Raw genomic sequence first — 11168 nt, forward strand, 5'->3', positions numbered from 1 at the left:
CATTATGCTACAGTTTGACATTTTAGTGATCAGGACTCTAGACCCTCACCAATGGAAATTGCAAGATTTGTAATAGGGTCTGCTACTCTTCCAGCCAAGATGTTCAATTTTCTCTGGGTGGCTCCCAGCTCTTGTCGCAGATCTTTTTAAATTGTTAGCCAAGTATAGGTGATTTTGATAAGTGCTTTGTGGTGGGATCCAATGTGTGAACAGCTAAAATTACCTGTAGACAAACTAAAAAATGTGTTTTCACTACAAGTTTTATTCATTTTTAAAGGTACAGAGTGGGCAGAGCCCGGCAAATACATTACATATGACGCTAAATTTCATCATTTCATGACAGCTAAAGAAGTTTCTGCAAGGCAGTGTCCGTCATTGCCAGCCGCTCCACTGTGTACGCTGGATCAGACTGAGACCCAAACCACCACTAGTTAACTACCAGGAGATGAGAGGCAGAGCAATATGCATATATATCTGCCGCTGCAATAGGTTGATTGTGTGCATGCGTGGAGTGCAACCCGGATCGCCCCTCCTTGCCATCAAAACCTATTTAGGATCGCATTCAGTTGTGTTGCACCATGAAGGGGGGATGTTGTATGGAAAGGACCGCCGCCGACATAACAAACGTGGTAGGGATACCATTTTAACAAGCATTGAAAATGCAATAGGTCTTGCCTTTTATTAAGTTAAAGCCGTTTGCTTTGCTATACAATACCATTAGCAAAGCAAATGGCTTTAACTTAATCAAAGAGGAGACCTATTGCATTTTCAATGCTTGTTTTTCTCTTCAATCTAGTACAGGGGACTGAGTCTCTGAGTCCTAAGATGACTGACGCCACAACTTTTTTTATATGGTGGCAACCAATCAGATCTCACCTTGATATCTATCAGCTCTGAAAGATCCTCCGCAGCATAAAATATACAAAGGTTTTTAGCCTTAATTTCTCCAAAACTACTGAATGGATATACAACAAATGACAAAAAGCATGTTTTCTAGACCAAGACCTTGCTTTCTGCCAAATGTGGTATAACTGTGGGCAGATGTTTTGGCTGTTGCCATGCCTAATTTTTCTATGGAAAAAGGAATGGGAAGAATGTGCTTTGGGACCCCCTCTTTTTCTCTGCCCCTGCTTCACAGCTCACCCAAAAACTTTTGAGGAAGGAGCTGAGGTAGATGAGATTTTTGGGGGAAAGTCTTGTGAAGATTTGTCAGTGTTCAAGGTTATAAGCAAACCATTTGAGATGTTATCAGCGATGTCATTAATGATGTCACAGAACATGTCCTGAGTTATGTAATATGTGAGATCATAAGCAGTGCGTGTCGGGGTGAAAGTTATAGTTAGCCCTGCTAACTAGAGCTGGTGAATTTCTGTGTTTTTTTTAGTTCAAAACGTTATGGTGGTACCGATATATTCACCCAACTATAACGTATATTTAGCCTTTATTTTTTTACGTGAATTTCTAAGGTTTAAAAAAAATCAGATCTTATTATCACACCTAACTGTAACATCACTTTAACCTTTGTTTTCTTTCAGTGAATATATATACATACATACACACACATTCTCTCTCTCCCTGCGATCAACGCTTGTATTTGTTTCCCCCAGGCCTAGTATGTGACCCCCTAAAATTCACTTCTAGAGACCCCACTGCCTGATAAGATGCAATTTGACATCTCGGACCTCCTTTATAAGTTTTGATAATTTACAAAAGGGGGGTGTTATTTGTTCTGTCAGGTTGTTACTGGGCGCTCTCTTTATTTACGTCTATACGTATAGTGTTAACAAAATATATCTGAAACGGTGCCACAGGAGAGGGAGAAAACCCCTAAACCCTCAGGTGGTGGGCCACGGCCCACTGTATGAACAGAACACAAACTGTGCACACGTTAAAATCTGTGTGATACGAGTAATAGCATTTGTTTCAAGACAGATCCATACAACTAAACATCTGAAGAAAATGAGGGACCACAAGGTAAAGATGTATAATCAGTCTTTCTGTTTATGACGAGTTCAGATGTTCCAACCAGCCAACACGTGTTTCGTCATGGGGCACAAAAAACCCCGACTTCTTCAGGGCTTCTCTTACTACGGCAAATATGTCAGACCTCAAACCTGGTTGTAATTCCGACCCAGTAGGTCAAAACACTCGAACGGACCGGAAGCGATCAATGAAAGAAGTGTGGGAAGCAGTTTAATCCCGAGTAGTACGAAGGTCCAGGTAAAGCGGATGTAAATCTGTAAAGATCTCAAGACGAGTACATCTATCAGTCACAGCCTAATTCTCTCCGCGTGTGGTTACATGTGTACCACTTATGAGTTTTCGCCATAGGGTAGCGCCGCAGGCCTTCCTGCTGTGCAAAAGAAAAGGGCAAGAATGACCCTTATCTTTCAGACAGTCCTGTTCTTTTCCCCAGCACTGGTGCACAACGTTGTTGATGCTGTCTCAGAGTTACGATTTCTCGTAAATCTGGGGCCGTGTCAAAATGCCATGGATGTTGCTGGGAACGCCCCAGCAACACCCATTGCACCCCCCCTTTAACGCAGAAAACTCTGTTAGCGTGAATTATATTAAGCATTAAGCCAAAAAAAAGTGGCTTAGTGCTGCCTGGTAAATATGCATCACATAAAGTGACCGCACCAGCAGCGCGAGGGGCTTATAAATAAGTCCCCTCATTTTTATGGTTCCTCTAGATGATAGAGAAAACCAACAGAATGTGGCGAGGGGCACCTGAAAATTCCATCTCACATACACTCATAGCCTCGGGTTAAAGTGGCCCTGAAAGGTAGGTGCCGGGCTGCGCCGCACCACATGTCTGTTAAGCATCGTGCCGGACTAACACAACGTGTGCACAGGACAGAAGCACCCTGGCCTCAATCTAATTTCCAATCCTCGTCTCCTGTAAACTTGACAGTGACCCCCAGATTTAGGGGGTGGCTCTGCGGAGTGGAGCTAGGAGCCGTGTGGGAATAATGTGTAAACGCTCTTCGGCATCCAAGCGAGGGTTAAAACTTCCCGCGGCTCCCATGGGTCGTTAGGGGCAAAATCACAAAACGTCCCCGGGCCCCAGCCCCTTTGTCTTGGTTTCCAACATGAATCACTGCTGCTGAGCGCTGAATGAGAGAGAGGAGGGAGGGGCTAGAGGGGACATAGAGGGGAGCCGAGATTTCTCGACACATAGACACTCCTCTGGCATCCTTTCCGTTTCAGTACTCTAGCAAACTTTCAGCAGTCACTCTGTGCGTGCACGCAGTAGGGCAGTGCAGGGGGAGCCGAGCTGGCATCGCTGCCCGTGGAGTGCCCGACCCCTACAGGGAGCAGAAGAACGAGCCCAGCGCCACCACACACAAGCGCATAAAGGTCTCCGATTACGCGTCACTTGAGCAGCGGTAAGTTCTCTTTTCAGCTACAACGCAGAGGACGTTGCGAGGATAGAGAGAGGGCAGATAGGAACTGGGGGTGGAGCCCCCCTGGAGGAAACGTGTTCGTAAAGTAGAGCCCGCCCTGCTGCAGGGAGCTCTGGGCTGGCTGAAGAGCAGGGGCAGAACAGAGAGCAGCAGTGTATCTCCACCGGCAGCTTCTGAGAGCATTCTTCAGAAAGGACCGGTGCAGAGGGGCGATTCACCCGGGACCAGTCTGTGCATCTCTATCGGCAGTTGTGAGCGCATCATCCCCGGTGCACACCGACGGGGCGAAGTGAGGTACCAGGTAGCCTTCCGTCATCCCTACCGGCAGCTACTGTGAGCATCTCCTGATAGGTCCAACTCTTTCAGCTGAGGCACCTGAGAGACGCAGGGAAAAAGAAAGAGATGAGAAGCCCTCCCACCCCAACCGGCAGCTTCTGAGAGCATCTCCTGCAGAGATCGGCACCGGGAGGTGAAGCCGCCTTTGTAACTTTATCTGCGCAGCATCCCAGAGCATCCCTGGCACTGAGAGGTGAGACAGCCGAGAGGGCTTGGCATGGAGGAGATGTCATACTGAGGTCGTACAGGGGCAGAAACTAGTCCCGCGCACTAAAGTAATTGTAGCCCCCATTAGCGCATCAGATAACTAAACGAAGTGACCCACGTTCTGGAAATCAGGACGGTTTTTAACGTGTAAAGACGCGGTATAGGAGTCTTGCAAGCTGTGATGGGCTGGATGCATCTGTGCTTGCAGCAGGCAATGGCTGTGGCAAAACCAGGGATATTAGCAGTAGATATCGGCGCAGGAGCGTATAACATGCCAAGAGACAGCCAGCAAACGGCAAACACGGTGACCTGACAGAGCAGCTCTTCTGGCACTGCCAGTATGCCTGACAGGCCAGTCCAACTCTGGGGTCTTTCTGCACTGTGAGTCGCAGCCTCTTTTTTGACCAAATGTTGATTTCTTTTCCTCTTTGGGAGTAGATGTCGAACAACTTCGTGTTTAGTTCGCCCTTTCTAAACGACATGATGCACGTGCATTTATTAGACTATGTCGGGGGTTGTAAACCGTCTTAAGCCTCATAATTATGCATCGCCGGCCCACACCTGATATTTGTGTGCTGCTGGCTGGGCAGGCCCGGTGGTTTCGTTGCTGGACGGTACATTTCCCCGTCCGGTAAGGTAAACCTGGCGTGCCTGGGCGCCTGCAGGGGACACCAGCTTTCTCGTTCAATGTGGTATGCGTGTGTGTTTCACACCGCACCGGACAGGGCGCGCCTCCTTTGTGGGCTTCTTGTAACGAAGTGACTGTCTCTTGCAGAACTTTTGTGAAACTCGGATTCTGCAGCAGCAGCAACATTCCCGTACGGCTGTTGCGTTGTCAGTTCTCGGTGTGGGTTGAGACAGAATTGTTATTTCGCGCAATACTGTACGCTGTTCGTTTTGGGGCGGCAGGTGGTAAAACAGGCGCCGCAATTTCGTGATGCTACTGCAAAACCAACTCCTGTGAATTTTTTGATTTTACTATAATTCAGTGATTTCAGATTGTACTGTGAATTCGATTTGTGTTTCCGTGGAGCTGTATTTTCTGATTGAAGCTGAGTCATGTTATTTATATATCGCTAATTTCCGAAACGTGACCTATATAGCAGCTTTGTACTGAATTCATTTTCAATCTCTCTTTTCTTGAGTCTCCTCATAATAATTTCTTGTCTTTTTAGGGCGGGAAGAGGGACAGCTCTTTGGAAGCAGTCCTCCAGCAGCGCAGCTCGTCCAGGCAACGGTACCGTGGAACCAGTGGCTCGAGGGAGCCCCCTTGTGGCCTGAGTGGAGAACCGCCGCTCCGATGGCGCCCACGAACGTGCCACCCGTCAGAGTGGTCCCCAACCGCCTCAGCGACTACACCAACTATGACATCATCACCACGCATTACAACTATACGGGCAAACTGAAGCAGAACAGCCAAGAAGGTGGGGTGAAGGCCACATCTGTGCTCTTCATCCTGGTCTGCGCCTTCATCATCTTGGAGAACGTGCTAGTCCTACTCACCATCTGGAGGACCAAGAAGTTCCACCGGCCCATGTACTACTTCATGGGGAACCTGGCGCTCTCGGACCTCCTGGCTGGCGCGGTCTACACCGCCAACATCTTGCTGTCTGGGCACAACACGTACAATCTGACGCCGGCCCAGTGGATGGTAAGAGAAGGCAGCATGTTCGTAGCCCTTTCGGCTTCAGTCTTTAGCCTCCTTGCCATCGCCATCGAGAGGTACATCACCATGCTGAAAATGAAGCTCCACAATGGAAGCAACAGCTGCCGATCCTTCCTTCTGATAAGCGCCTGTTGGATAGTCGCCTTGATTCTTGGGGGGCTTCCCATCATGGGCTGGAACTGCATCAACGCCCTACACCATTGCTCCACTGTCCTCCCGCTCTACCACAAGCATTACCTCCTGGCCTGCACCACCGTCTTCAGCGTGCTGCTCATGTCCATCGTCATTCTGTACGCCAGAATCTACCACATGGTGAGGACTAGGAGCCGCAGGCTTACGTTTAGGAAAAATTCTGTCAAGTCCAGCAGCAGCTCAGAAAAGTCCCTTGCCCTGTTAAAAACTGTGATAATCGTCCTGAGCGCTTTCATCGTTTGCTGGTCGCCCCTTTTCATCTTGCTCCTGTTGGATGTGGGCTGCAAGGTGAAGACCTGCAGCGTCCTGTTCAAAGCAGAATACTTCTTGGCTGTGGCGGTGCTGAACTCTGCCACCAACCCTATCATCTACACACTGACTAACAAGGAGATGAGGAGGGCCTTCATTAAGATGGTCTCCTGCGACTGCTCGGCCCTGACCTCTGGGCCAAAATTCAAGAGGCCCATCATCAAAGGGGTTGAGTTCAGCCGGACTAAATCAGACAATTCCCATCCACAGAAGGAGGAGGGGGGACACCATGAGACTATCATGTCTTCTGGCAATATGACCTCATCCTCTTGAAACCTCTGAAGAGTTTTTTAGGGCAAGCTCTATGAAAAACTACCAGCTTAATCAAGGAATGCTATGATAGCCTGTATCAGGACATGTAGCATTCAAGTTAAGGATGGATAAGCAAGTATGGAAGGGATAGAGTTCACAGAGAAGAACAGTGTGTCCTGGAGGGGAACAATTTTCTCTGAGAAACCTTTCAGTCTTGCACCAAGGAAGAAGTAAGACTCTGCATGGCCTTTAGTGGTATGCCATGCATCTTCGTGGCCAAGGGATGTGAAATGGAGGACAGTGGCGGACAGTATTAGTTTGTTTTGGAAGACTGGAGTTTTGCAGTAGAAACCAGCACCAGTTTTGTACTGACCCAAGCTTATAGGTACAGAGTTCTAAGACTCTGCTGGAGTAACACACATATGCTAAAGATTATTTAGTGGTGTCACACAATGGGTCATATACCATCTGCTTGGAACTGGGTTGTGGACAGTGTTGGCATCATTAGAAACTTTGGCAATCACTGTTCGCTATGGATTGTTCAGATAAACTGCTCAGTGTTTAACCACCACCAGTGTTGATAACAACGAAGCTGTGAAAGTCATCCATGTAATTGCTCATTCAATGGACTGTGTATTGTGATTGGTGGGAATTCCCTTCAGCGACTGAGTTGGCCCCAAATCGAAAACATTGGAGGGCACTTGTCCAAATGGTGCACTATGTCAAACACAACAAAGTGGCTTGGACTCCACTGCATAGGACGTGAAAAGTGAAACACCCTTATCATATATGCATAGGAATAGTCTTTTCCATGAACTCCAATATGGGGTGCACTTCAGCTTAAATGTATGTTCTGCATTGCTGGTATTTTCGGGTGTTTGTGTCCAATTATGAACATTTTGGACGCTGCATCCAAAATCCTTGGCTCCTTCTAACACTCATAACTGGTGCATGGCCCCATGTCATGTATAACACCAAGAAACAGTATTGTCTTTTTGGCTGACTCCACTTTTGCAACCTGTGACATATAGTTTCCTTCTTCCCATTCTAAATATGAGTTTACAAGCCCCACCAAGTAAAGGGCCACAGGCTAAAAAGCCAGGAGTGGTTGGAGGTAGAATGCATGACTTGCGACAAGGCATAAAATGAGCCTGATTAGAAGGTTGGTGGATGGGGTTCTCTGTCACGAATGTGACGGATATCCTGTCTACCTTATTACAAGTGCATTACATCATACGGTACTTGCAATAAGGTGGATAGGATATCAGGCAAGTTGTGACAGAGTAACCTGTCCACCAAACTCTGAATGAGGCTCTATGTCTCTGTGCATCTCTGTATGTCTCTTCCTCTCATGCAAGTCCACTCTCCACTTGTCCAACAGCACTTACTCCACTTTGACAACTGAGGGGGGATTTACAAACGTTCTGATGTAGCTGTAAAGTATGCATTATATAACTTATCAACAAATGTGTAGTTTCCTACTTTTTGAGTATTCACGTACATTTTCCTGCAAATCCTTTTTTTTTTTTTAAATAAGCTTCTTTTCCTTTAGGAGTGTGCACAGTTCAGGTGACGTTTATCCCACAACTTTGTGCAATCATTTATTTTAAAATGTTACAAATGTTGTGATGTTCAAATGTGCAAAGTTCTAAAAAGAGAAAGAAAGCAGCCCTGCACAGGGGTATGAAGATATTCCAGATGCGCTCAGAGCCGTGAACAGCGGTGGTTAAAAGGTGGCTACTCAGCAGTTGTGCAGTGCAAGTTTTAGCCACCAGAAAAGCCCCCCCGAAGGGCGAGACTATCGGTAGCAGGAATTGCCAGGGCATGTTGCTCACCAGCTGCCCCCCAGGGCCATGGGAAGCCTGAGCTGCAGTGAACACATAATCAGCCAGTATGTCCCAGCTCTGTACAGCTACAGCTGTGCTTACATTATTTCTTATTTCGAGGTGTTCGCTATGGGACGGGATGTCCAATTGAAAGAATGTGGATGGTCCACCACAGCGCCCCCAAATGCAACTGCAGTGAGCTGGACAATCTTAAATGCCATCTCTGATGAAATTACTGGAACTAAGTGCCTGCCTTTGTGAAAGGTTTTGTTCAAACTTTCACACCCGATTTACATTTCACCCTAATCTTGCACAAGGGGTATGTATGTTGATTTCCTAATTGCACATGTACGTAGTGCACGCAGTGCATCAATGTTGCAAGCTTAGTTTTCAGAAAAATGTGGAATTTTCACAATGCCCAGTTTGTTTTCCTGAAATGCCTCTCTTCTTTCACACAACCTGGAAAAATGGACTGACACGTTCACTTTCCCTCGCTTTCAGCTGCACAGATACCAACTCCATGTGGGTGTAAATTACGCCTTTGTGGGTGGTAATTGCAGCTGCATTGCATTTCCTATGTCCTTTCACTGACACTCCTCTCTGAACACCCGCTTTGATATGCCATTGTCAAAACGAAGAGTTCTTAATGAAGGCATATGCATGTCAAATACACTTACCCATATATCCATTGTACTTATATGAATACTGCATACTTTACAGATGCATCAATTCTTCATTTTTCCTGGTTTAAGTCAAAAGTGAGCCCTGAAAATCTTTGAGAAATAGCCCCGAAATATTGAGAACTGCATCTCATACACTACTAAGGAAACCTTACATGAAATCTGGGGAATGTATGTCGCGGATATTGTGAGAGGGGAGGGTTGTTTCACTGCCCTCATAGAACATTTGAAGTTGTTAAACTTTGTACGCTGAGTCCAAACTGATTCAAAATGATTTGTCTGTGAGCAGGTGTGACTTACTCTTGACTTACTCCTGACATAATCCTGAATTTTTAGGAGCAAATTACACCTACTCCTGCAAGAAAGTACTGTGAACCAGGCCCTGAGTTTTGAGCAGTTTGTGAGGTCTGCAGTGTTTTCTACCAAACAGTGTCTCAAGGCCACTGTGGACAGCTGCCTTGCATGAATGACAGTGCCCTGAGGTTTGACATTGTTTGCTGCTAAGAGCAGGGCTGCAAGGGGGAAGAGATGATTAAGCAATGTTATTTCAAGCTGTTATTATCACTGGTTTACTAAACAGGCATTTTAAGTCTCCACTAGGTGGGATGTGGAAACACAAATGAAAAACTGAAGTTCTTTAGAGAAGGGAAAGCAATAAATTAGCAGTTGTGATGACCTATTAAATGCACTTGCCTTAACACTTTGCAAGACAGTTTTCAGCACTTATACCATAATCTGTGTTTCAGGCGGTCGTTCAGCATTTCAGCGACGTCAATGCATTTTATACTTTTCTGTCATAAGTACTGTTTTTATTCTCTGAATGTATTTGCTGCAGAGTCAGTGTTAATACTCTATTTAATACTGCCTATTTAAACCTGTGGAACGGCCCTGGGCATGCACCTGTGACAAGCTCTATGCCCACCCTGCATAAGGAGAGCAGGCGGCAGAGACGTTGGTGTTCAGGGTGGATCTTTTAATCGCAGTTTGTTGATGAAGAAGAGGAATGCATTTTTCTAGAAGCATTACTGCCTTTGTAGCCGTATTTTGAGTGCAATTAAAATGAGGTTTGTTTTTTCTAGTTTATAAAATAGTATTTAAATGTTCCTTACTTGTACTCTTCAATTTGCACACAGTATTATTGACTTTTAAACCTTAATAAACTGATTTTTGTATTTTTAATTGAACTAATCAGTTGTGGATTTTGGGTGATCTTGACTCTCCGCTGGGATAAAAATGTGGGTATGTAGTTCTTTGAGAGTATGGGTTTGGTGCTTGAGAATATATAAATTGGTATGCGGGTGCATCAAATGTGTACACACAACTTGTGGTCTGTCAGTCCACTTCAGTAAACAGGAAAACACGCTTACACTGTTATGCGGTGCACAAGGCACCGATTAGGCAGTCTAACTTCCTATTTCACAAGGTAAGTCTTTGATGAAACACCACATGTCTGTGGGATGTGAGGGCCTTACATCATTTGTAAGCATACACTGCAAACGTTAGATCTGGAGCAGAGGAGGTTATCTACTGTACTGTCCTTAAATCTCTTAAAGTGTCATATATCCCATTCCAACATCTAAAATTTGTGGCTTGAATCACCCCTACTGTTGCTCAAAAGCCAAGCACATGCCTGCTAATTGTAAGCTTTATAAAATCACACCGCACATCTTTTTTTTTAAGCAGAGCTCATCACAGAAACATACAATATTGACCAGATTGTTTTAAATACACTCTGGTGGAAATTCAAGTTGAACAGTACCCAATGGTTCCTATTAGGTACATGTGCGGCCAGCTTTGAAGAAAATGCCACAGCGTTGCGACTCCTATCTGTTGTGAGACTTTGACCTTCAACCATGTGACTTTAATAATTGAAACAAAAATGACTTTTGTGGAAAATATTTTCACAAGCCTTTTTTTTTACTCAGGTTGAGTTAACTAAAGTGCGAACCAGGTGTGAGCTACTAGTTCTAATAAAAGAGGTGAGAGACATCCTGGGAAAGTATGAGATGTTCCACTTGTATCCAACATGTAACATTTTTTCATTGCAATCTGTTTAAATGTAAAGGGATCCCACCTTTCCAACATTCATTTTTATTATTGCTACCAATCTTTCGGAAATCACCAAAGCCGATATCCTTTTTTACTCGGGGTTCCAGCTGTCCCTTGAAGGACTAAGGAGTTTGAGTTCAGTTTTCTTTAAACCTGTTGAAATTCTCTTGTTGTTTTTACTCTCTAAAAATGTATTTCGTCCTGTGTCAGAAACGCAGCTTCCATAATTGCATCATGCAAAAAC

General features: G+C 45.4%; 1 protein-coding gene across 3 annotated transcripts; it reads left to right on the forward strand.

The window, feature by feature from the left end:
- Positions 1 to 3205: 3205 nt before the first annotated feature.
- On the forward strand, positions 3206 to 10059 carry S1PR1 (sphingosine-1-phosphate receptor 1). 3 transcript variants are annotated; one of them, XM_085601910.1, is made up of 2 exons: positions 3206 to 3389; positions 5126 to 10059. In XM_085601910.1, the coding sequence occupies exon 2, from the start codon at positions 5251 to 5253 to the stop codon at positions 6388 to 6390; it is 1140 nt and encodes a 379-aa protein (XP_085458036.1). In that variant the 5' UTR covers positions 3206 to 3389; positions 5126 to 5250; the 3' UTR covers positions 6391 to 10059. The 3 variants fall into 3 exon arrangements, with proteins under 3 accessions (XP_085458036.1, XP_085458037.1, XP_085458038.1); XM_085601911.1 differs by lacking the exon at positions 3206 to 3389 and adding an exon at positions 3418 to 3936; XM_085601912.1 differs by lacking the exon at positions 3206 to 3389 and adding an exon at positions 3418 to 3708.
- The last annotated feature ends 1109 nt before the right edge of the window (positions 10060 to 11168 follow it).

This window comes from Triturus cristatus, chromosome 4_2 (genome assembly GCF_964204655.1).
Source record: "Triturus cristatus chromosome 4_2, aTriCri1.1, whole genome shotgun sequence".
Classification (NCBI taxonomy): domain Eukaryota; kingdom Metazoa; phylum Chordata; class Amphibia; order Caudata; family Salamandridae; genus Triturus; species Triturus cristatus.

What these genes read in the sequence shown, in the direction of transcription:
- S1PR1 (XM_085601910.1), top strand. Translation starts at nt 5,251, where the DNA reads ATGGCGCCCACGAACGTGCCACCCGTCAGAGTGGTCCCCAACCGCCTC.